Genomic DNA, 26,074 nt, shown 5'->3' with positions numbered 1-26,074 from the left:
TGGCTGGAAGGAGCAGTCTGTCTGGCTGCTAGCTGTATTGCTTATTAAGCAAGTACTTAATCCACAAGATATGTGAAAGCAATTATGAAATGTATACCCATGTTGCACTGCCCTACTCCAGTGTATCATGCAGAATGAGCATTCTGCTGAAGTCTAGCGAACAGTTCAATATAAAAAAAAGAAAAATCTTTTTTTTAAAAAACAAAACAAGAAATTTCATATAAAAATCCCTATGTTAAAATAATTTTATGCTTCCAAAGTGAAACACTTAAGTCTGGAAATGCCAAAATCCGTTGCTCCCCTAAACTTAAGTCTTCTTCTTTATCCATATGCATTACAGTACAGTCCCTAGGTGGGCATGATTACATGCTGTTTTCCCTGGGACCCTGGACCCCTGCCTCACACAATAAAGGTGGGCACAATCTAGTGCGGTGTTTATCCCAGACTTTATCATGCCGTGACCCCCTTTGGGTTCACCTCTGTTAATGCGACATGCCCCTGCCCCCAGTAATTAGCATACAGGATGGACAAAATAAAATTCCATCTTAACAGCCTGTTTGAAAACTGTTGGTGGATAGCCAGGCCCAAATTAACCAATGCATACTCGCACAAGGCCTCTGTTTTGGGGGGCCCTGACCACTGGACCATAATAAGGGATAGGCAACTGGCAGCCCGGGCGGGGGGCACATGAAACCTGCCAGATCTTTTTATTTGGCCCGCCACCGTGTGCGCAGAAAGGGGAAGGCTCTGCCCCCTCCGCCTTCCTCATCTCACCAGTTGCTCCTGTGCCCTCCATGTGGGGCTTGTGACCAGCTGCCAGCCATTAAAGGCATGCTGCCCCTACTGTATGAGAGCATTTTATGGCTCTGGTAGCAGATGGTGCTGCCTAGCTGCCCAAAGAGCTGGTTGCTTCAAAGCTCTCTTTCATTTCATAGGCTACGCTTGCAAACATAACCTTCTTTTAACAAAGCTCTTTGGGTGGGATATTGGATGCTTTCAAATTTTAGATGCATTTTTCAACGTATCTTCAACCAGCTGAGTAATGCTGCTTTCCAGGATAAGTACATGGCTTAAAACTATTAACATTTTTTTTTTTTAAATTAAAAATCTAAGAGAGAAGTAAACCATAACCTCCTACTGAAAGTCTCCCAAACTTTAAGAAATGTAAGCTATAGATCTGACTTTCTGGGTAAGGACCATCTAAACAATTTCTATTAAGTTGAAAAAATATATATATTTTGCGGACATAGGTATATTAACCAAGCAAAGGACAGATGACAATGAATACAATCTACTGTTAGTCATTATAATCCACAGCCAGGTATTCATCTGTTTTTAAAAATATATATATTTAAATGGGGAGCAAATCTATTCAATCTGTTTTTATATAAATTATATATTTTATAGTTTTCTACATTGTTCATAAAAGGTAATGGTCTTAATGCTCTCTTCAGAGGCATGTCACTTTCTACAGGGAGAGCTGATGGGCCAGTTCCTATTGTAAAACTGGAATGACTCCATTAACTTCACTGACTATTCCAGATTCTGCTGCAAGTGAAAGCAGGATCTGGCCCAAAGTCCCATACTGTGAAAAACCACCGTGTTTGGGATGGCTTCCAGTCTACAGTTTTTACCTGTTGTCTTTCCACAAACTCCGAACAAGAATGGTGTTTGAGCTGTACCTTGTTCCAGTACAGTATCTGAGAACAATGGAATAATACTTGATTCTAGAATATATGATTAAAAATAGGGCAAAATTACCATGTGCAGTTAGTCACCTCTTGGTCCATAGCCTCTCCAGCACTTCGGAAACTGAGTGATCCATGTTAAATAGCCAAGTTACGAGTAATGTGTGTTCTGTAAAAGGTTTTTGGGCCATTAGATTAGATGCATAGTGAAGTAATCTTACTGAGAGGGGCTTGGATTCCAGGGTGATGTGTGGTATAAATACTCAAAAGACAAATGTTTGTATAGTGCATGCAGTGTTCTTCAGTACTGGATAAAGCAAAGTAGATTTTTGACGTGTAGTGATGTCAGCACTAGGGGGCTGGTTAGCAAGCAGAAGTGAAAGGCATTTTTAAATAATACCTTTAACAGTCACTAGATGTATATAGATCCTCTTGAAATCAAAGGCCATAACTACATGCTCCTGACTTCTAAAATGCTTTGTCTAATTTTTTTAAAATTTTAAAGTTTCTGTGGGAATACTATTTAAAATGTTTTCCATATAAACATGACTAATCCACTCCCACTGCCTCCCAACTCACAGTGCCATTGTCGCTCCTACTGTACCTGATCTGGAGAGACCACCTCTAAGGGTAAGCAAGTAGTTCACTCTCCAAGCCCATTCCAGTCTCAATGCAGAGACTTCTAGCAAGGCCATCATTTGGTGCCAGTTTTCATGATGGTTATTCTGGAGTGGACACCTGTTGACTGGACATGGGAGGGAGACCCACCTGCTTATATACAGACCAATGGGCAGTCATCCCAAAGCTAAATTTCTGCAATTTCCAACCCATTTGTCTGTTCTACAAGGTGAAAGGATAGCTGGTGTCAGGAGGCGATAGCAGCAGAAGGTGCTGAGTGTGTGACACTTGTGATTTCAGGTCCCAGTGGCGTTTGATGATGTCTCAATCCAAATTCCCCGGGAGAAGTGGGAGAATTTGGAAGAGTGGCAGAAAGAGCTTTACAAGAATGTGATGAAGGGCAACTATGAGTCTTTGATCTCACTAGGTAAAGAGCATTTTACACTTATTGGAGGCTTTGCAATCTGACTTGATGAATTTCTTCTATCCCAAGGCTGTTCTCAACTTCTTCTGATTTCTGGTGGATCAGCACCTATCTCAGACCCTGTGTGATAGACCAGCTCCACAAATCTTCCCAATTTAGAGAGATTTCAAAAAGCTAACGGGGTTCCTGATCCCCCCCACCTTCTGAGTTTTCTGGTACTGAGTTAATTGTTTTGGTGTAAGCTCCGGCCATGTCCAGAAACCTGACCTATTCATTGTGTGAAGGTGTTGCAAGATCTTCTGCATTAATGGCTGTCTCAAGGTTTCTGCCCATGTTATACTAGAAACACACATTTTTAAAATTAGGGCTTTGCAAAAGGTTCACACAAGAACCCAGGCCCACCTGATATTGGGGGGGACTAAGGTGCTGTTAATTTATGCAAACCTGAGAGTGCCAGCAAGTTTTGAGGAAGTGATTACTAGGTCCTTGCTCTGGAAACTGTCCCTTGGTACAGACTGTCTTTCTGATTATTGACTTGTCTTGAATCCCCCTTTCTATGATGAGGATTATAGCAAGGCAACTCTGGGAGTATCTGGAGGAGCCAAGGAAATCTGAGCACAGGCACCTTTGTTTTAGACTGGCTCCTTAGTCAGTGATCTCTTCCTGGAAAGAAATGAAGATCCAAGTGTCTAGTCTGATTCTTTTAGATCTGCCAGATACCTTTGATACTGCCAGCCTCACGGTATTCTTGACATGTCTGCATATCTTGCTGTGGGTGTATTGACAGCTGCTCATGAATGGTGGCAGGTTTTTCTCTCAAGATACGATGATGATGAGCTTTGGAGAAGTGTCCAACACACTTAGAGACCTTCCAGTTCCTTGATATCCTATAGGTTGCCTTTATTCTCCAGCAGCCCAGTAAAGCCCAGTCTGCACTTTGGGGTTGTGTGAGGGAACCCCCCCATCCTGTAAGGAGCTCCCATTTTCCAGCAGACATTTGCTCTTCTGCATGATCTTCGTTCACCATTTCTTACATCTGTGCAGATTATCTGTCTCTCCCAGAGAGGCAAGGAGGTTGGCTTAAAACCAGGAGAACCCCTTTAAAACTAAAATCAGTTTTACTATAAAATCAGTACTTACTAAAATCAGTACTTACTATATCCTCAATACCTCTTTCCCCTGAACAGACCATGCAATTTCCAAGCCTGATATTTTATCGCGGATTGAACAAGGGGAAGAGCTCTGTGCTGGGGAGCTGCAGGACTTGGAAGTGAGAGAGATCCCTACAGAATCTAGCACAGGTGAGTAATGGACTGAAATGGAAAAGTGAGTGCAGTTAAAAGTAGGGAATTCCACCAAAGAATAGAAATATATGAGGAAAAAACACATGAGCTTGATACGTTTTAACTGACCGTTTTCTTATCTTCATTGCAGACGTCATTCATGACTTTCCACCTGCCCCAGTTACTTCTGTCTCTGCCGGTCCCAGCACAGGTAATACATAAAATCCATTTGGAACACTGATTGCAGTTAATGTTGAGAATCCTGCTCATGTAGTCACAGCTTAAATTCCTGTGAGCAGGTTTTTATTATCCTGCTCTTGCACCAATCTCTCCTTGTTCTGGCTCTTCAGAGTATTCTGATCATCTGATATATTCACCCCATATTTTTTAATTTCCATTTTAACGTGTGCAAACCGTCAGAACGTGCATCTCTTCCAGCAAAGAAATAGTCAAATTCACCACTGGTATATGTTAATGCAACTCTCGGTGGAGTTGTGCCAGTTTGCTCCAACCGGATACTTGGTCCATTGTGTTGGTTTCAGATCAGCTGTCAAATACTGAATAAGATGTTCAGTGGATTATACATAAGCTGTGATGTCACCCTCTTTCCTCTGAACAGAATCTCCCATTTCTACCACGGACATTATCTCATGGATTAAACAAGAAGAGGAGCAGAGCATACGAGCTCAAGAGAATGCTAAGGAACAAGAAACGCATAGAAGTACCTGCACCAGTGAGTACAGGAGTGAAATAACTGAGGAACAGTGAGTAAATTGCCTGAGAGTTACTTTCCTGAGGTGGCTGGTCCCCTGGATTTGTTGGGAGGCCCAGGCAGAGCCATCTCTCTGTACATTTTCGGTTTAGAGTGTCATCCTGGAGGGAGGACATTCCCCATGGATGCAGCTCCAATGGAAAGACAGAGGCAGGGCTTTGCTAATGAGTCGGAGGTGAAGGGGCAGCTGTTAGATTTCCAGTGGGGTACAGGTGGAGAATCTACTTGAGGGGAAAGTTTTCAGCAGCTGTGTGGGCTAGGAACCCTAGTTGCCCAAGCGTAAAAAGAGTGGGGATATGACTAATTTTTCCTCTCCTCCTGGAAAGAGTGCCCATCTCTTGTGACTGATCTCCACAGAACTGGACTTGGTCTTCAGTTTCTTTGTTATTAAAAATGGCCCAGAAGGCAGAGTATGGTGTAGAGAACCAGAAGGAGGCAGACTGCAATATGACCGATTTCCTCCAGTGTTGGGATTGAGGGCCTTGTAACATTCAGTTTTTAATTTTTTTTAATTTTAAAGGTGCTTTATTAATAAAAGAACCAGTAGTTGCTCATTAAGTATTCATCCATGCCCCACACAGTAAATATCACCTTATACCACTTGGCCAGGTAAAATGAATATTAATACTTAAACGATTTTTTGACAGCACTTGTAAGTCCCTTAATTCTTATACAGTTGGGAATGTTGTTTTTCCTCTCTCCATAACAGTGAACGCTTCACTCCACCCCATACCAGTTTTTATTCCTATATATAAAACTTTCTGTAAACAGATAAACCCTGATCCTGTCCTGAGCTCTGTACAGTCCTCCACCTGTGCAGAACATCTTGCAAGATGGGGGCTTAAAACACTAATCACGTGTACATAGAAGGCTGGTTCCATACAGCACAAGGTTCTTCTGTGACTCTGATTTCTAGATAGAAGTCCTCAATTTATCTTTGGAAACATCACAGGGAATGATCTTGTATTTTGAAAAGCACTAGGAAATCAGAGAGAGTGTGTCCCCTTTTATCTTGGTGTGACTGAATACAGATCTAGACGCATGTATTGCCCCTTCTTAGTTCCAAAGCTTTGGATTTAGACTTTTCTTAGAAGTGAAACTCATCACAAAATAACTCAGCTCAAAATGTCGTCTTGGTGTAACGCACTAGAAAAAAAGGGGAAGATTTTCACTCGGCTTCTGTCCCACACCAGTTGTATGATCAGGCAATAAATAAGGTTTAGAGCCAGCTGTGTTGTAATTTTGGTGAAAAATGATGGGACATGGCAAGAATGATTCTTAGAGCTTCATTTTTGACTCATCAATCTAGAGGCCAGTTTGGGGTGAGGAGCTAGCCCAATGGAGAACTCTCTGTAAATAGCTGGATATGGGTAACTTCCTAGTACAGGGTGGGCAAACTTTTTGGCCTGAGGGCCACATCTGGGTGGGGAAATTATATGCAGGGCCGTGAATGTAGGGAAGGGGGGTTGGATATGGGACGGGGTGCGGTGTGCAGGAAGGGGCTTAGGGCAAGGGGTTGGGGTGCAGGAGAGGGCTCAGGGAAGGGGGTTGGGGTGCAGCAGGGGGCTCAAGGTAGGGGGTTGGGGGCTCAGGGCAGGGGGTTGCGGTGCAGGAGGGAATGTAGAGTGTGGGAGGCGGTGCAGTGTGCAGGAAGGGGCTCAGGGCAAGGGGTTGGGGTGCAGGAGGGGACTCAGGGCAGGGGGTTGGGGTGCAGGAGGAGTGCGGGGTAGGGCAGGAGGTTGGGGTGCAGGAGGGGTTTAGGGTGCGGGCTCTGGCCCAGTGCCACTTACCTTGAGCAGTTCTGGGGTGGCAGCGGTTTGCAGTGGGGCTAAGGCAGGCTCCCTCCCTGCCCTGGCCCCGTGCCACTCCCAGAAGCAGCTAGCATGTCCGACAGTGACTCCTGGGGGTGGAGTGGGGCAGGCGGCTCTGTCGCGCGCTGCCCTCGCCTGTGGGTACCACCCTTGAAACTCCCATTGGCCACGGTTCCCCGTTCCCGCCCAGTGGGAGCTGCGAGGGGCGGTGCCTGAAAACAAGGAAAGCGCACGGAGCCCTCTGCTCCCCCAGGGGCCGCAGGGACATGGTGCCAGCTGCTTCCAGGAGTGGTGTGGGGCCAGGGAAGGCAGGGAGCCTGTCTTAGCCCTGCTGCACCACGGGCTGGCATTCTTGCGGGCCAGATTGAAAGCCTTGACGGGCTATAGTTTGCCCTCCCCTGTTCTAGTACCTACAGATTGAGAGTGAAGTCTTTCTTACCTGGCACTGTTTCAACAGACCATTCCGAGCATTTTTGTAGCACATGTAGAAGAGAAATCCAACTTCATGGGATTCCATTATGAATCAGAAACCTCCAAATCTTAAGGGTTTTTTTTATTTCAAATTGATGCATAAGTAACATAAGGATTATCTCCTCCTTCCCCCCCCCCCGCTCTCCCCCCGCTCCCCCTCTAGCAGATGATAGGTTCTTGGTCAAACATGAGGAGCGTCCTCAGGAGAGAGGTCCTGTGAACCAGGAACTGCCTGTGACCTTATCAGGAAGATCAGAAGCATGTGTTTTCCAAGTAGCCAGCTGCGAAAATCAGCCCAATTCAAACATGCAGCTCATCTCAAACACAGCCTCTACAGCACACAGTCTGGGGGAATCCACTCAAGGTGAAACAGAGTTTGGTCAGTTTCCAAACGTCGCCGCCCAACAGGGAAGCCAACTGGGAGAAAGACCATATTTGTGCAGTGAGTGTGGGAGGTGCTTCAGCCAGAAAGACATCTTCATATCACATCAGAGAACCCACACCGCTGAGAAACCCTATTCCTGCTCCGAGTGCGGGAAAAAGTTTGCCCAGCAATCCAATCTGAACAACCACTTCCGGCTCCACACAGGTGAGAGGCTTTATGTGTGTTCACAGTGCGGGAAGAGCTTCATCCACCAGTCCAGGCTCACCTACCACTACAGAGTCCACACGGGAGAGCGGCCCTACATGTGCACAGAGTGTGGGAAGGGCTTCACCGAGCAATCCAAATTAACAAACCACTGTCGAATCCACACAGGTGAGAGGCCACACACCTGTGCCGAGTGCGGGAAGAGCTTCAGTCTGAAGATAAGCCTTATAATTCACCAGAGAAACCATGCCAAGGAAAGACCTTATGAATGCACTGAATGTGGCTTAAACTTCAATTGTCACTCAGGACTCATCAGGCATCAGATGATTCACACGGGGGAGCGGCCCTATAAATGCGCAGACTGTGGGAAAGGCTTCATGCGGAAGGAGCATCTTCTGAACCACCAGCGACTGCACACGGGAGAGAGACCCTACCAATGTACGGTGTGCGGGAAGAGCTTCATTCGGAAGCATCATCTTCTGAAACATCAGCGGATCCACACGGGGGAGCGGCCCTACCAGTGTGCCGAGTGTGGCAAAAGCTTTAGGTATAAACAGTCGCTCAAAGATCATCTGAGAATTCATAGCGCAGAGCAGAGGCAGCCGGAAATTTCCCAGGGCCTTTTGCAGGAAATAGAAACTGGGCTCCTTGATGTTAAAATAGAAAATACATGGTAGCATGATTGTAAATAGTTGCCTAATAAAAGTACATCAGCTCCAGCAAATTGGAAGAGGATGTTATCGCGTTATAAAGGTAAGTAAAAGCAGACATTCAAACTTCCCTCTCTTAGAGGAGCACACTCATGAGCTTCTAAATCCATGAGCCCTTGAGAAGAAAGGATGCTCAGTGTGCTCACGTGAACTCTACAAAGGGGAAGGGAGGGCCTGAACCTTGGCTTTATATCTGTCAAACTCATTATTGAGATGATTTTTACTTTAGTGTTGGTCCAACTCCTGTTTGAAGACCTTTCCAGTTAAAGCTTACCTTGCTGTGTATGTCAATCTGTTATACACACAAACACACACACACTGTATAAAAATGTATTGAATCTTTATTTTGAGCAGTCAATGCTTTTCTTTAGTTCTTGGACTTTATTTTAGGGAAAACAGGAACATGAGGTTAGATGTGACCCAGGTGAGAACTTTTTTAAAAATAATAATAATCCACTTGTTTTTAAAAAACAATACCGTTAGGATCCTGCAACGTTTTACAGATTAAACACTTTCCAAAAGAGCCTCATCAACATGAACCATGTCTTGGAAAACTTGAGTGGTCCCTTCTGAGAATTCGCTGATTTTAAAAAAAATGCTACAGAGTTAATGTAGTTTTATAAGATAGTCAAGTGTTGCTTGTGTGCATAACACTGCCGATATTAAGTGTAAGATCACTATTTATAAACCAAACATTTATTACTATGTGATTTTATTAAGTGTTGGGTTTTCTTTCTCTCAAAAAAGACAAGATTTTTGCAATTCCTCAGTATTTAAAAGTCTAATGACTGGAAACAAAGTGGGTTTTCTGTACATATGGGAAATGGGAAAACTACATAAAAAATTATCCAAGAACTTTTGTTTTAAAGATTTTTTTTTTCTCCAGCCATGCAACTGAAATAATGTTGTAGTACTGTGATCACTCCATAAGCTAACACATCTCCATGCTGGGATATTAGTGGCCCTACAGCCTGTAAATGGTGCTGTTTGTACACAGATTCCAGGGGGGAAAGAATTCTTTGGTGGGTAGGGAATGTAATTCTTCTGAGGCACTTTGTTCTCCTTTGTTTAAACATTGATGGACGGGATAATATGGGTGTATGCTTCTGCATAGCTCTTTATTACATGGCTTAGTCACGTGTGCAAAGTGTAAACTAATTTTGCTCTATTGCTAGCCTAGCACCAAATTAAGGTTCTGATCATTTAACTTTGTGAGACTGAGCAGACTGCTGCACCTGCATCAAGCCCTGCTGAAGACAGTGTGGCTCTGTGCGGACACAACTGCCCACATGGAGGAAGTTGCAGGATTGGGGCCTAAATTTGATTGTATATGCACCAAGGCCCTGATCCAGTCTCCCCTGAAGCCAATGAGTTTTTTCCAGGGCAGGGGCAGGCTGCCAGTGTGCTAAAATATAGAAAACTCAGCACAAGGACCAAAAAGACCCTGCAATTGTGACATTTAGTATAGAGTTGGGGCTTGTGGGGGGGTGGGTGTTCTAATTTTTGCTTGGCTGCTGTTTTTAGGCTTCCTAGTTATCCTGTAAAGAACCAAAGTCCGGGGGAAAAAATCGCTGCAAAAATAAGTCTGATAAATATCTTCCACCATGCTTAGGAGCCAGGTCTTCAATCTCTGAATCAGAACAAAAATTTGTGAGGGGGTAACACTGAAAACTCAATTTTGTTTTTCATTTACATTAATTGCAGCTGGCTGCTAATAAGTGTTCGCATCAGAGAAGTGCATGCCCCTGTGGACTTAACATGAAGCTACTGCAGTGCATTCAGGTCAAAAACATCTTTGTAAAGATTATAGTATATACTGGACTCAGGTCTTAGTTTCAGGAGAATATTGACCTGAGGCTTAAGAGTTTCTGAGCACTGTCCAGGCCTCTCAGGATTTGGCCTATTATAGTTACGTTGAGTGAAAAGGAATTACTTGTAATGGGTAACTGGCCATTCACTCTGCAGTTTCAGGCCTTCTGTTCCATTAGTAGTCACTATGGCAACAGTTTTCCCCCTTTTTCTAAACCTCAACGCACATGAACAAGTAAGTATGTCCATTCCTGTTTACTGCTATTGTCAGTCTGCTCTAGAAAATAGATGGGGGTGCAGAGAATACCTTTCAGCAGCCTGGGTGTAATCATCCAGCGACTCTGATATATAGTCGATACCATTGTGTTCATTTAAATCACTGTGAACACATCCATACAACCTTTTAGTCTCTGCTTTTGTATAAAGTCTCTGCTTTTGTATAAACTGCCAGCATTTGAATAATTTTAACATCTTTGGCATGAGAAAGCTTGTGTGTTAACTTTTATGGACCAATAAATGTTATTACCTGATTTATCCTGTCTGCTGTGTTTTAACACGTTGTATTAGAGGTTTTGTCAGTCTGACGTAACACAGGAGGTCATCTGAAGCATGAGCATTTTCCCAAGATGGATAGATTCTCCTGCAGCTAAAATCCTCTTCCTAGCAGCTTCTTTCTTGTCATCACCTCTCCTTCCTTCCCATTTTAAGTGTGCTGCAGTTAGTCAAAGGACTTCCTTTGGGTCAGTAAATGGCAAGCAGCAAAATGGAAGAGAAAAAAACATGCATACTTACATTGGAAGCTCTTTGGGGCAGGGATTCCTTTTACTCTGTTTGTACCCCATCTAGTACAATGGAGTCCTGCTCCATAACTGCAACTCCTAGGTGCTACTGCCATACAAATAAATAATGTTTCAATCTTGCATAAGGCCTGTAGCTTTAAACAATGTTTAAACCGCTTTGGCACAGTTTAAAACATGGTTCTAGTTGAAAAAGTGTAAATATACTTTAGCTCACCAGTGTAGAAAGAGGGCTTTTAAGTGAATTAGAAATTATTTTTGAACAGAACTTCTTGTACTGTTTATCAGGATGTGTGGTTAAACTGGTGCAGCAAGAACAGTGGAAGGTGTTATTCTACCCTGAAAAGTGAAATTGAAAATAGCAACTTCTTAATCAAAAGCTCTGCTCCTATGTGTCTTGAGAGCCTTAGCTCCTGACTTCATTAACAAAACTAAGTTTTTCTTCTGCTTAGCCTGTTTAAGTCTGCAGAGCCAACACAATTAAGAGAAGGAGCTGGAGTCTATTCCTTCATGTGCATCATTGTTACTACATCCTATGCAGTTACACCTATGTAAACCCATTAAAAGCAATGATGTTGCATGGCCGTTCACGGCTTAATTTGGGGCTATATAAGACAGAACCTAGCCTGATTCAGATAAATCCAGTCTGAGATTCCAGGGCTGGGAAAAACAAATTTTACTTATTAAATGTGCTTATGTTACAGAGAAATAATTGAATGACAGTAAACAAGCCCCTACAATGCCAATTTGAGAGTTGCTTTTCAGAACAGAAATACACTTTTTAAAGAGCATATAGATCCTTTACAAAAGAGTCTGAAAGCTCTATAACAGAGGGTGGTGCCCTAATGCCCCTTCTTTAGTGCTTTACATTTCCACTGCCCTGTGTCAACAGGAATTAATGCTCTTCACCAGTAGACGGGTGGCCTGTAATATACAGAAGGTCGGACTAGATCTGCTAGTCCCTTCTAGCTTTTAACTGTATGACTATTTGCGTCAGGCTCACCTACAAAGCATGTACTACTGCCTTTGGCAGTGGGGGCTGCTGCCAGAGACTATTAGAGCAGCATGGGAAATTAAAGGGACAAAATTAATCTATTCACAAAGTACAGCTAGGGTTTTTTTCTCCTGGACCGTACAGCCCAAATGAATTATGGAACCAGTAGTGAGGTAGGCCCAAATGCTGGCCATCATTATAGGGGAGGAAAGGGCTGTAAGGTGGCTCCGCACTGGGCTCCTGTCTGAACAGGTTGTGTGGCTGGTGTGGTGTGCGTAGGGGGAGGTGTGGTGGTGCCACAGGTGTGGACAAGGATAAGAGCTCACCCAAAAATACTCATTCCCATTCTCACCCGGTACATCCTGCCTGCCCCATGCAGGGGCCTTGTGAAGTTTCACTTGTACGAAACAATTCCACAGTATTTTGGAGCCAGGGCTTCAACCCCTGCAGGTCCCAACAGCAATGCTGCAGGGAGGGGGTAATTGCTGTTGTATTTTTATGCCTTAGAGGCAGTAACAGCTGTGGGGGGGGCGGCATCTATCACTGGGAGCCTGGTGCACGGGATGTGCAGTTCGCCCTTTAATTCCCGCAGCAGCTAAGCATAAAGACAGGCCTGCGCTTCCTGCAGAGGGAGGGACCCTGCATGGCAAGGGCCCAGGGCTGGCGTCAGACGGGCTGCCCCAGACAGGAGGGGGGTGGGCCTGGCCCCCCAGGAGCGGGCACCGTGGGTGTGGAACTGGGCAGATGCAAAACGGGCTGTGGATGTGGAAGGCAGGGCGGGGACGGACCTCCAGGGCTGTCAGCCCAGGGCTGGGTTAATCGCCCGCCCCAGAGGAGGATGCACGTTCCCCAGAGAGACCCCCGGAGACCCGCCCCGGCGCTGCTCAGTGCCCACAAGGGCTCGTGCGAACAGCGGCCCGCTCCGCAGGGCGGCCCCGGGTTCAAATCCTGCGGGAACGGCGGGGTGCGCGGCCCTTCCCCACCGCTCCCGGCCCCGGCAGCCAGGCCGCGGCTCCCTCCGGGCCGCGCTCGCTCTGCTCCGCCCGGCAGCGGGGCCGGCCCGTGGCGAGGCGGCGCCGGGACTCTGCCCAGCCCGCAGCGGGAGCGGGGCTCGGCCGGGCCGGGCCCGCGGGAGCAGCCCCGCCCGGGGGCGCCATGGCCGAGCGGGCCGCTGCCCAGGTAAGGGCCCGGCGGGCGGGGGGGCCTCGGGCCCCGGGAGCTTCTCCCCGCCCGGCCCGGCCCCGGGAGCGCGGGGCGGCGCGTTCTCTGCGCCCCCTCTCGGGGCTGGCTGGCGTCCGGGGCCGCGGCTGCTTTGCCGTGGCCCCGGGGCTAAAGTCTGCTGGGAAGGCGAGTGGCCGCGGCTCCGGCCTGGGGCAAGGCCGGCTCCGGCCGCCCTCTGCGCGCTCTCCCAGCCAGGCAGCACCCCTGGGGGCTTGCTTCGCCCGCGGCGGTTTCCCAGGGTTTCAGAGCCCTGCCAGGGGCGGGCTCGGCCCTGATGTGGGGAAGAAGAGGGGGGAGGTTCCAAAGTTACCTTGTCTCTGACCCCTTTCGCACTCCTCCCCGCCACGCCCCGGGCAGACATTGGCTTTTGTCTCACTTGTCCCCTCTGGGTCAAGGACAATAGCCCCGTCTTCTCTGTTCTCTGTCTTGCAACTTCTAGACCTGGCAGAGTCCTTTGGCTCTGGTGTCCTAAAACTGCCCGGGGATGTGGTGCGGGGAGCGTTTGTGTGTACCATCCTGGCTGTTAGCGCTGGGAAAGAGTGAGATCTAAATTCCAGCTCTGATCCTGAACTGAGTGCAGATTGCTGGTGGCGGAGGGAGGAAATGTTTCATACAAGGAGTCTGGCTGGGTTCTCTAGTCTTCTTTCTCCTCTCCATCCCAGTCATCCTCCCTGATTGACCTGCCTTTCTCAAGTCCCAGATCATCGGGACTCTCCCTTCAGTCAAGATCTGGGTGCAGCTCCTTTCAGAGCAATGCCTGCTGGCACAAAGTGGGCCGCTTGAGGCTTGTGAAGGCCTCTCCCTGCAGCACAGCGCACTCTGCTAGCCTGGGGGACCAGATATTAGGCCCAGACTCTTAACCGCATTGGGGGAGCATAGGCTGCTGTCCCTGGGCCAGCACAACGCATGTTGGTTTGAAAGTGTAGAGAAACCTGCATTTCACCCATGTAATACTAGGCCTGCCTCCCTCCCTCCCTTCTAATCAGGGGAGATGCCCTGAGCTGTCTGATGATGCTGATTTTGGCCGCTTAAGGTGATTGTTAAATAATAGTAAAAAAATAATTCTGCCATTCATTCATATGGCATTAGGATATGCATTACAACCTCTGCTAGGGTCTCCAACTGAGATTAGGGCCACATTGTGATGAACACTGTATCTACACATCATGAGAAACAGGCCCTGCCTTAAAGAGCTTGCAGTCTAAACAGCTAAGGCTGAACAAGGACAGGTGAAATGGACTCTTCTCATCCCCATTTACAGTGGGGTCTGATCTAGGGAGGAATGCGACTTGTTCAGTTTCACCCAAGGAGACTGTGGCAGAGATGGAAATAGACCACACATCTCCTGAGTCCCTGTCCAGTACTTTAACCATAAACCCATCCTTGTTCTTCTTCCGTTTTGGGCCCAGAGTCAGTCAGGCAGAAAACCATGTTGGTGGAGATGTTTTCCTGTCATGCTCTAAGCAGAAACTTAGGAGTAAAAGCTAACGGTCATAGTTTTCAAACCAAAAGCTTTAGTGCTTTGAAATAGGGAAAAGTGCACAATGCAGGCAGAGTACTGACTATCTACAAAGTCTGTTTTGTAACATGAAGTTACTGACCCAAAAAAAGGTTCCAAAATATGTGAATCTGTTGATGAGACCAATTTGGGGCCTTTTCAGAAAACATCAGAACAGTTTGAAAGTATATTGCAGGTGGAGTTCAAGTTTTCATGTGTTGAATTTCAGACTGATGCAGGTTAAATTGTTAGAGCGTAAAAACACAGCTGATGATGAAAATATCGACAGACTTTGACACATCTGGAGAGTGACTCTCTTAGAACAAAGATCCTGGGAGTGACAGCTTGTGTACTGTTTACCTTGCTAGATGTCTTTCCATTTCTGTCCTTTCACATAGGCTCCAGAATGGGATGCAGAGTCATGGTGCCTTTGCAGCCACCTGCTGGCCCTGAAGAAATTCCCCTTAGAGAAACCCAGCTGCAAACATGACCATGGAGGCTGAAGTTCAAGCCATAGAGAAGAAGGTGGATTCTCAGGCCGCACAGTTGCTGAATCTGAATGGGAGAATGGGGACAGCTGAGAAGAAACTAGTCAGCTGTGAGGAAACCATGGTGGAGTTTGGAAACCAGCTGGAGAGTAAGTGGGCTGTGCTGGGAACTCTGATCCAGGAGTATGGGCTGCTGCAGAGGAGGCTGGAGAACATGGAGAACCTGCTGAAGAACAGGAACTTTTGGATCCTGAGGCTCCCGCCAGGCGCTAAGGGAGAAGTCAATATCCCAATATCCCAGCTGGTGCAGAGGTAAAGCTGATTGTCAGATATCTAAGGGGTGTTTGTGTCTTGTGGCTGGTAGGTTTTTTAAGGCACTGCCGATGTGGATCTCACTGATAGATACTTTTGTACCCAGGAATAAAATCTAGGGGGGGGAGGGGGGAGAGATTGCCTGTCCCTTTAATTCTGGTTCCAATCCCCCAGTCAGCACTGATGTAACTCTCAAAAAGACTCTGACATCATCTTCTGCCTCTTCTCATGCAAATTACTGGGGTGTTGGCTCATCTTCCAGAGACCTACGGTAGGAGGGGTCCCTATGTGTCTAAATGCATTCACATTGCTGACCTCCTGCTGGTGAGGTTTTCTTCCGTCTGTGTTGTCTTTTCTCATGGTCTCTCAATGTTATTTTAGGACCAAACTCTCTGCTGATGTAGCTATACTAAAATCAGTGGAATTCCACCAGCAGAGAAATTGGCCTTTAGCCTTTATGGCTGAGGATAGTTCTGCCTCCGTGCACATTCGAATTTTGACCTGTTAGGGTGTACCCACCAGCAAGGGAGTTAACTGAAGCAACTTGATCGCTTCTTTGTGGACATGTAGAGTGTGTCTACACTGCACGCGCCTCATGGCGGTGTGCAGAGTTCATACACTAGCTTGGGTATAAATAGCAGTGTAGACAGTGAGGCACAGTTTAGGTGAGTAAAACCACACCAGAACATTAGGGTATGTACCCTACATGGCTCTCTGCACACCCAAGCAGTTCCATCTCCGTCTACACTGCTGATTTTATCAGTGTATTACCCCACCCCGGGGGAAAGTATGCAGCGCTTGTGATTTCGGTCCCAGTGTCGTCTGATGCATCTCTGTATTTCTCTGAGCGGGGATGGGAGAGTGCAGCCAAATGGCAGAAGGAGCTTTGCGAGAACGTGATGAAGGGGAACTATGAGACTCTGGTCTCCCTGGGTAAGGATAAGTTCTCACTCACTTATTACAGACTTTGTGATGTGGCAAGAGCTGGGTTGGCTCTGGCTCAGAGTTATTGACCAAGGGTCAGATCCTCACTGATGTAAATTGTTTATTGAAATGAATGGAGCTGTGACAATTTACACTAGGTGAGTACCTGCCTCCAGATCTTTATGCAGGATGCACAATGCGTTGTGTTCCTCTCCATCTGATGAGCCCTGAATCTGCTGCCAGGAGTCCAGCTCACCTGTCACCAGCTATCTCCATTTTCTGCATGCTCTTCGTTAACACTTCTGCAACTTGGTTCATAGGAGCAGGCACCTTCAGTGGCAAAAAGGCGTTTAAAATCACATCAAGTTTTATGTAATTAAATACCAAAGAGCTCTATTCTTCTTCTCCATGAACAGACTCTGCGATTTCCAAACCCAGCATCCTGTCCCAGATTGAACGAGGACAGGAGCCATGTGTTGGGGATGAGCCAGAAGATACAGAAATCCCCACGGAGCCCAGCATGGGTAAGGACATGGTTAAAACTCCAAAATCCTGGCAGGCTCTTTGGATTTCTCATATCCCAGGGTTCCTTATCCTCAAGACAATTTTGACCCTAGATTTCTCCACCCACCCCAATAGGTTCTAAATGTAATAACTCCTGACTTTCTGCCCATTGTCCTCTGGTAGTTTTCTCTGAATCCTCATTATTACCCTGTTTACATTTATTCAGGAAAGAAATGGTTTTTGGTAGCGAAGTGTTTGAAAAGCAATCTCTAAGCATTTTGTGGATGTTGGGAAAACACAGTCTCCTTCTTTCCCCTGAACAGACTCTCCAGTTCCTACACATGAGATTTCATCCTGGATTAAACAGGAGGAGGAGCTGCGTATCCAGGATCAGCAGGACTCGGAGGAGAGAGAGATCCCTGCAGATCTTAGAATGGGTGAGCAATAGATTTAAACGACTGAAGAATGACAATAGAGAGCGGTGGAAATCCGATCAAACCTTCCTGAGCCTAATTCCAATCAAACCTCAAAGCCTAATTCCATTGTTTTGTACATCTGTCATAACTTTGTAACTAGCCTTTGTCGGTGCATAAGAATGGGCATGCTGGTTCCATCTAGCCCAGTGTCCTGTCTTCTGAGAGTGGCCACTGCCAGATGCTTCAGAGGGAGTGAACAAAACAGGGCAGTTTGAGTGATCTATCCTGTCGTCCAGTCCCAACATCTAACAGTTGGAGGTTTAGGGACACCCAGAGCACGACGTTGTGTCCCTGACCATCTCAGCTAACAGTCATTGACAGACCTATCCTTCATCAATTTCTCTAATTTATTTTTTTAACCCAATTATACTTTTGGCCTTCACAACATCACCTGGAAACAAGTTCCAGAGATTGAGCGTGCATTGTGCGAGGAAGTACTTCCTTATGTTTGTGTTAAACCTACTGCCGATTAATTTCATCAGGTGACCTAATTCTTGTGTTATGTGAAGGGGTAAACAGCGCTTCCTTATTCACTTTCTCTACCCCAGTCAGGATTTTATAGACCTCTGTCATATCCCCCTTTAGCCAGCTCTTTTCTAAGATCAACAGTCTGATCTTTTTAATCTCTTCTCATATGGAAGTTGTTCCACACCCCGAATAATTTTTGTTGCTCTTCCCTGTACTTTTCCCAACTCTGATACCTTGTTTGAGATGGGGTGACCAGAACTGCATTCCGTATTCAAGATGTGGGCGTACCATGGATTTATATAGAGGCAATCGGATATTTTCTGTCATACTTTCTATCCCTTTCCTAATGAATTCCTAACAGTCTGTTCGCTTTTTTGACTGCTGCTGCACGTTGAGCAGAGCAGAGAACTATCCATGATGACTCCCAGATCTCTTTCTTGAGGGGTAACAGCTTATTTAGATCTCATCATTTTGTATGTGTAATTGGGTCAGATTATGTTTTCCAATATGCATTACTTTGCATTTATCGACATTGAATTTCATCTGCCATTTTGTTGCCCAGTCACCCAGTATTGTGAGGTCCCTTACACTCTTCACATTCTGCTTTGGACTTAACTATCTTGAGTAGTTTTGTGTCATCTGCAATCTTTGCCACCTCACTGTTTATCCTTTTTCCAGACCATTTATGAATATGTTGAACAGCCCTGGTCCCAGTACAGATCCTTGGGGGACTCTGCTCGTTACCGCTCTTCACTGTGAAAATCGACTGTTTATTTGTACCCTTTATTTCCTGTCTTTTAACCAGTTACTGAGCCATGAGAGGGCCTTCCCTCTTATCCCATGACTGTTTAGTTTGTTTAAGAGCGTTTAGTGAGGGACCTTGTCAAAAGCTCTCTGAAAGTCCAAGTACACTGGATCCCCCTTGTCCACATGTTTGTTGACCCTCTCAAAGAACTCTAGAAAATTGGTGAGGCATGAATTCCCTTCACAAAGGCTGTGTTGACTCTTCTGCCACACATTGTGTGCATCGTAGTGTCTGATCATTCTGTTCTTTACTATAGTTTCAACCAGTTTGCCTGGCACTGAAGTTAGGCTTAACGACCTGTAATTGCCAGGATTGCCTCTGGAGCCTTTTTAAAAAATTGGTGTCACGTTAGCTACCCTCCTGTTACCCACACACTCTAGGGCACCCACCTTTACCTTTCCGTGGACTCAGCCCTAACCCGGTTAATTTAGGCACCTACCCTTACCCAGTTCCTAGGGCTCAGGTTTGCGGGGCCTTTTACCAATGAAAGAGCTGTACACAGTATTATCCTTAACTTCTTGTTATTAACAGTTACCAAACAGAATACACACACTAAGCATACATTGCTCACTACTCCCAATAAGGCAGACAAACTTTTCCTGGTGGCCACTCAAGATTAGATCGGCAGGGGCTCCAGCTTCCCGTGTAGTGTGATTGGCAGGGTGTTGAGGTCTGGCAACTCTGATCTGGGGTAGTGTCCTGAAGTTAGGTTCCAAAAAACTTCCTTTTGGACCCCAGTTTATATAGTTAAACTTGAGTCCTGCTTAGCTCTCCCTTAACCAATCAATCGTTTTAAACGAAAGTCTACCAAACAGTTTTCAGAGTAGCAGCCGTGTTAGTCTGTATTCGCAAAAAGAAAAGGAGTACTTGTGGCACCTTAGAGACTAACCAATTTATTTGAGCATGAGCTTTCGTGAGCTACAACTCACTTCATCGGCTGCAACTACCAAACAGTGTTTTTCACCAATCACAGCCCATTACAAAACAATTCTTTACCCAGTCAGATCCCACCACTTTAGTTGATTTAAATCTTGCACAATTAGTTATGCCACAGACAGAAACAATCAAAAAAACAGACAAAGACTATACAGATAAACAGTAGAGAAGTGGGGACCATAAAGACAAAACAATGGAAGTACAGATTTCACAATCACAACTGTTAAGTGATTCCTTGCCAGACAAAATGTCAAACAAAGTTTTCTTTAAAGATTTTAAGATCTGTTTCTTTATCTGGTGATGACATGTCTTGTTAGGACAGGGGTGCCTTCTTAACAGTCTGATGTTACACTGCTTTGATGCAATTTAGATAGTGGTTCTGGTTTTGGTCCTGTAATCTGCTCTCAGTCATTCTTGTCCTCTTATACAAATTCACACAAATTCATTGTGTGCATGTGATGAATTCTAGAACCTTGTGACAAACTTCATTTATCTTGCACCACGCCTGCCCTCTGCCCATTTATCTATCTCACCTGGAACGTGCAGTGTTCAACCTCTGAGCAGCTTCAAATCAAAGCCTGCTCATCTGCTCAAGGCTCAGATAATCACTGATTCAGAACTGACTGGCTTCAGGCCCAATGTATTACAACTCTGCAGGACTAGAAAGGGGAAGCTTGTTTCACCTGAAGGGGGAAATCCCCAGCTTCCCAACAGGATGCACAGCACTTGCTTCTGGCCCTGCAAAGTCCTGAGAATAAACATAAAATAACTTTTCTATATTTGTTTCTAGGCCCCTGTTAGCAATATTGATGACTCCGTCTTCATCTGAAAGATTTAGAATCATGGTAGCGAAGGGAGACTAGCATCAAAGGCAGAGGGATACAAAAAGAATCCCAGCAAAAGGCATTGGTTAGTTAGTTCTGTAACCTGTGGCATATGCAGAATGCATGTTGGTGCAGTCCTGTTGAAAGGCTTACCTGGCCCTTGTTTGGGGTGACTCCTGAGTTGTGTAGCCATCCCAAACTCAAGCCGATTAAAACCATTGATTGTGTACAGATTTCCAAACCCTGAAGTGTGTTCCCCTGGCAATGGACAAGAATATTGTAGATAAATCCCATTCCTCACTCCAACTTTGAAACCTCTGATTTCCCACTGCCGTGCTGACCTGCCTTTCCTGTGTGTCTCACACTACGCCCCAGCAGGAAGGCCAGTCTGCTGCAAAGCATTCTGGGTGCTCCGACATCCTGTGGCATGTGTGTGGGAGGGCAAAGGTGAGTAAGCAGCAGGAGTGTCTGTCAGACAGGAAGGAGCAGAGGTGCTGTAGGTGAAGCCTGCGCAGGTACCAGATGACAAGCCCCAGAGAGGAAACGGTTTGGCCACCAAGCTTGTGTGTTATACACTGTGGTTTTTGCTCTAATAAAAGTTGTCCTTTCCTCTACCTTTTCCCTTCTAGACTAACGCTGCTGCCAGCCCTTTCTGCGTTATGTATTGGAGACGTCCTTCATCCGAGCCAGGTGACATCAATGTCCTGATTCTCTCTTTTGTGCCAGCAGATGCTGAGCTCACGATCAAAACAGAGGAGCAACGCCCCGAAGAAGGCCCTAGCGACCTGGAGCTACCTGGGCCATTGCCAGGACGAGCAGAGGAGGGAGCTTTCCAGGATGCTGAACAGGAAGCAGCCGTTGAGAGTCCTTGCACTTCGGTCAGCTCTCCAGGCAACACCCTGGGGGAACTTACTCAGCATGAAAGAGAACTCAAACCTGTTGCTGCCCAGCTCAGGGGCGATGCAGGAATAGCCCCCGATGCGTGTGCCCAGTGTGGGAGGAACTTCACTCGAAAGGACATTCTCCTGTCGCAGGAGAGACTCCACACGGGTGAGAGGCCCTACACCTGTGCTGACTGTGGGAAGAGCTTTAGGCTCAAGATCAGCTTTGTGAAGCACCAGAGACGCCACACCGAGGAGCGGCCCAATCCATGCAGCGGACGCCAGAAGAGCTTCAAGCGCCACGCGGCGCTCATGCGGCACCAGACGATCCACAGGGGAGAGCGGCCGTATAAATGCGACCAGTGCAACAAAAGCTACGGCCGCAAGGAGCACCTCCAGAACCACCAGCGGCTGCCCAGCGGGGAGAGGCCCTTCCAGTGCGCCGCCTGCGGGAGGAGCTTCAGTCAAAAGTTCGTGCTTGTCTCGTATCAGCGGATCCACACGGGGGAGTGGCCTTATAAACGCACGGAGCGTGGGAAAGGCGGCGGTGAGAAATCCAAGCTGGCCAGCCACGACAGGAACCACACCGGTGAAAAGCCCTACAGCCGCGCCCAGTGCGGGAAGAGCTTCCGCCCCAAGGTGAGCTCCGTAAGGCACCAGACGAGCCATGGCCATGAGAAGCCCCACCCGTGCGCACGGTGCGGCAAGAACTACAGTTACCTCTCCAGCCTCCTCCGTCGCCAGCTGATTCCCCCGGGGCAGCGGCCACATCAGTGCAACAAGTGCGGCAAAAGCTAGGCCGAGAAATACCGCCTGCGGAATCGCCAGCGTGTCCACCTGGACGAAGGATCGGAGCGGCGCATCCCCTGCGGGAAGAGCGTCTCGGGGAAGCAGGACCTCCTAAGCCACCAGCAGAGCCGTGCCGGCGGACGCCATCCGTGCGCCTCGTGTGGACAAAGCGTCTGGCTCGTGGAGAGCGGCTTAAAGCACCAAAGAAACCACAGCAGGGAGCTTCATCCAGAAAGAACATCTCCGGAAACACCAGCGGATCCACGCTGGAGGGAGGCCTCACCAGTGCAGCGAATGCGGGAGACGCTTCCGATATAAGCAGTTGCTGAAAGACCATCAGAGGGCGCATGGAGCAGAGCCAGATCACCTGGAGGCTTCCCCAAAGACTGAAGCCTGGGTTCCTTAATGCAGACATAGGTTCCAGCCTGCCACATATCTTCCAACAAGCGAAGCAAAGACAATACAGCGAGTTAACACACTCACCGTGCCCTGATCTGGCAAGCACTTACAGGCGTGATTAACTTTAAGCATGTGACTTCCATGGGACCAGTCACATCCTTAGTTTTTGCAGGTTCGGTCTCCATGTCTGTATTTATCATATAGCAGCCAAAGCTACGGAACCACCTGAGCGCTGGAGGAACATTCACTGCCAGAGATCGCTCACCCTTGGAGCTGGGAGGGAGACCTGAGCCTATGTGGCAGACTCGGCTAAACTGGAAACTGACTAGAAACTTTTGATAGCTAGATTCCTCCACGTGCCCCCCCCCCCCTTGTGTACAGCAGGGGGGTGTCTCATATCCTGCAGCTGGTGTCTTGTTAGAATTCTCATCACAGATTTGTTTTATATGTACAGTTTGTGTATGGCCCCCATGGTTTCAGGTTTGCACATGTCCATTCTCTTCTAGCTAGGAGCTGTAGACTACTTTGTGGTTTACCACTGTTCCCCTGTGTAAAGACTCTACGGAAAGAATGGAGGGCAAGTGGCCTATTGCTCACTTGCATGTCGTTTTCTAGAGACCGGACAGGACTGCTCATGCATGGCCCTGGGGGCTGGAGCCAGCCCTATCCTGGCCACTAAAAATAGGTTCTTTGGGTGAGCATAGGATTGGAAGTCCTGCATTCTAATCCTGGCTCTGCCTGTCTGGCCTTGGACTGTGCCTCCGTGGCCATGCTTGTACATGACTTTGGATAATGTGTGACTTTGTTACATTCATTGGTAATAAACTAAACGTGTTTGATTTCCTAAATAATTGGTTTAAACTGAGTTTTGAGTAACGAGAGTCCAAGAGGTGGCGATTCCTACGTATGAGCCCAGGCTGCTCAGACAGATGCTGGGAGGAAAGCAGGGCTTACAACCCCAGGGCTCTTAGTGGGAACCACCCTCTTGGTGCTCCCAAACCTACTGAAGTCATGAAGGGCAGGACACTGAAGATGGACAGGCAAATGCAAGCTGCACTCTGCCCCCAGTCCCGTCTCGAGTGCTTTTTACTCTCTTACAAAGGAGAAGTGTTGATGCATTTTGAACCAATGTATGACACTAAATAATAAAGGAGCAGGTGCAAGACATTGTGGATACTGAGTCCTGACCCCAACTGGCTAATCTGACAGCAGGAGTCGTCACAGGAGGGGGGAACAAAGACAAGGAAGGTTATGTGACTGTGTGAGCGTACAGACCCTAGCCTGAAGGTTACATAGGAGTGTTTAAATGTACGCAGCTGGATTCTAAGCCCACTTGAAGGAGTGAGTTTAAATAAACTCTTTAAAAAGCCAAATGTAGAGGCCGTGTTTTTGAACCCAACTCCATAGGAAGAAGTGAAACAGCAGTGACCCGTTTTCTTCCCACCATTTCATTGGAGGCAGGGAAATAAGTGTTCACCACAGCAGCATTCCCATAGGCGTGAATCTGTAGTCAGCAAAGCAGAGGACTTACTACAAAATTAACTGCAGCCTCAACCCATAATGTGATGTTCTGGCAGAATTCCCATGAACTCCCAATGCGGACCCAAGGTAGAATGCGTTTGTTTAACCCATTTGTACCAGTGTTTCCCCCCTTCCAAAGTAGCTGGCCATCCCTACTCTAGCTGTATTGAAAATGTACTTAAATTCTGCCCAGAGACAGCCTGATCCCATGGAAAGCTGCCCAGTGATGTCCAATGGATGTAGAATCAGGTCTTAACTTCCTTTCCATGCTAAGTGGTTAAATTGCACTCTGCCTCACTTCCCTGAAGCAGAGTCTGAAGGGCAGCAGAGAGCCCCTCTAGCTACAGGCGGCTAGTTAGTTATAAGCTGAGTGTGTTGAGTCAGAGCAGCCCTCTTATCACTGGGATCAACTTCCACCATCCCCACACTGAATGTGCTTGTAATGGTGGACATTCACCTCTTGAGTGCCTCCTGGTGGCTGGGTGTGGTACTGCAGTCCTTTTCCCACTTCTGGCACTCCCCCGTAGGTTGTTGACCAGGCTTGGCGGGTCTTCAGGAACTCAGCCCTCTGGCTAGCTCACACAGTCACAATAAACCCCTTCCAAAGTCCAGTGGAACTGTCTGCCCTCCCCAGAGTTTTCAGCCCCAGCTCTGGGCCCTTTAAATTCAGCCCTTCATTCAGGCTTCCAGATTTACACCACTTTGTCGGTGGGGGAAGCTGAGATGCCCCCTGCTCCAGGTTCCACCTCAGGCCACATGCTGCCCAATTGCAAGTCTTTGCTGCTCTTTCCGTGGGCCTTTCCTGCGGCCCTCTTATCAGCACCCTTTACCTCAGGGTTAAAAGTTCTCGGGGCCTCTCTCTCCAGCTTCAGCAAATGCTGCCAGAACCTAACTCTGGTAGTCCCTCAAGCTTCTGCAGCTGGAGAGGGCACCCTGCCTCGCCCATCTGGTCCCCACCAGGAACTGACTGCTGAGCCCCTGCAGATCCTTTTATCTGACCCAGCTGGGCTCTGATTGGCTGCTTCCCTGAGGCCTGCCTAGGCAGGCCTGGATGACCCACCTTCGCTGCTCTTCTCCTGGGGCAGGGTATAGTAGAACCACAGGGTTTCTTGTAGGGAGCTGTAAAAGCCAGGTGCATCCCTATTACAGTGCGATTTTAATATTTCTTGGAGTGGAGCCTCTTTCTGGGTTGCAATTCATGGCCTCTGTTATTTAGGACTAGGCCCAAAAGCAAGGTGTAAAGTGCCCCATTCATCTCAAGGAGGTGTTGAGTCTGAACCCAAATGATGACAATTTAAACATTAGCATTAAATATTTCACTGTTGGTCACTTGATGAGAACCGTCCACCTCCACTGGGACTATGGATGGAGTGTGAGTAGATGGTCCCAGCCAGCGAGGCCTGCTCCACCACTGTCTCGGCCAGTGGCTGGTTCAATCACGCTCTGGTCACAATCCTTGAGCCGTGCTCAGAGCAGCTCTGTGGGTGGCGGCTGCCAGAACGACCAGTTCAGGCCCCTACTGATACTTGCTAAACAATCCCAGCTGGCAAGGCAGGGGTAGCACCCTTGGGGGTGGCAATAGCAAATAAATACAAAGGGGAGAAGGGGCTGACTTAAGAAGATTGCTAGGGTTCAGAGTGCCCCTGAATTCTCCTATCAACCACCAGGGACCCATGGCTTGCAGTAATGCTATAACAACCACTCCGGGCTCCTCCCCTGCAGGGCAAGCAATAGGGTCCTTGCACAAGCTGGGAGGAGGGCTGCAGGGGCCAGCCAGGCAGGGAGGGTAAGTGAAGGCCCTGAGCTGGGCATATGACAGGAGCCAAGAGGAGAGGACTCAGGGCAGGCCTGGCTCTTCAGCTACAGGCAGCCTGACACCCCCACAGTGAGAGCCCTGCATGGGCAGCAGCAATGGCCACCGGTCCCAGTCCAGCACTGGCCCAAGCAGCCAGGGGAGGGCTGTGGGAAGCTGGCTGTACAAGCAGATCAGGGCCCAGGCTGGGGCTGGAGCTGTATCCTAGCTGGGAAAGGCTGGGGTGCCTGACCGCCAGCACACACTCAA

General features: G+C 47.5%; 1 protein-coding gene across 1 annotated transcript in view; it reads left to right on the top strand.

Annotated features, from left to right (window-relative positions):
- Positions 1-23,835, top strand: part of LOC144260213 (uncharacterized) — a 28,230-nt gene extending 4,395 nt beyond the window's left edge. The window contains exons 3-13 of the mRNA XM_077808768.1: positions 2,607-2,733; positions 3,918-4,031; positions 4,165-4,224; positions 4,633-4,746; positions 7,231-8,329; positions 12,968-13,145; positions 15,154-15,485; positions 16,391-16,418; positions 16,826-16,933; positions 17,237-17,350; positions 21,052-23,835. Coding sequence (XP_077664894.1) covers positions 2,607-2,733; positions 3,918-4,031; positions 4,165-4,224; positions 4,633-4,746; positions 7,231-8,329; positions 12,968-13,145; positions 15,154-15,485; positions 16,391-16,418; positions 16,826-16,933; positions 17,237-17,350; positions 21,052-22,101 — 3,324 coding nt within the window. The 3' untranslated portion in view covers positions 22,102-23,835. The remainder of the gene's footprint in view (positions 1-2,606; positions 2,734-3,917; positions 4,032-4,164; positions 4,225-4,632; positions 4,747-7,230; positions 8,330-12,967; positions 13,146-15,153; positions 15,486-16,390; positions 16,419-16,825; positions 16,934-17,236; positions 17,351-21,051) is intronic.
- The last annotated feature ends 2,239 nt before the right edge of the window (positions 23,836-26,074 follow it).

This window comes from Eretmochelys imbricata, chromosome 2 (genome assembly GCF_965152235.1).
Source record: "Eretmochelys imbricata isolate rEreImb1 chromosome 2, rEreImb1.hap1, whole genome shotgun sequence".
NCBI lineage: Eukaryota > Metazoa > Chordata > Testudines > Cheloniidae > Eretmochelys > Eretmochelys imbricata.
Note: the sequence above shows the minus strand (reverse complement) of the source record. Positions and strands in the feature narration are given on the sequence as shown.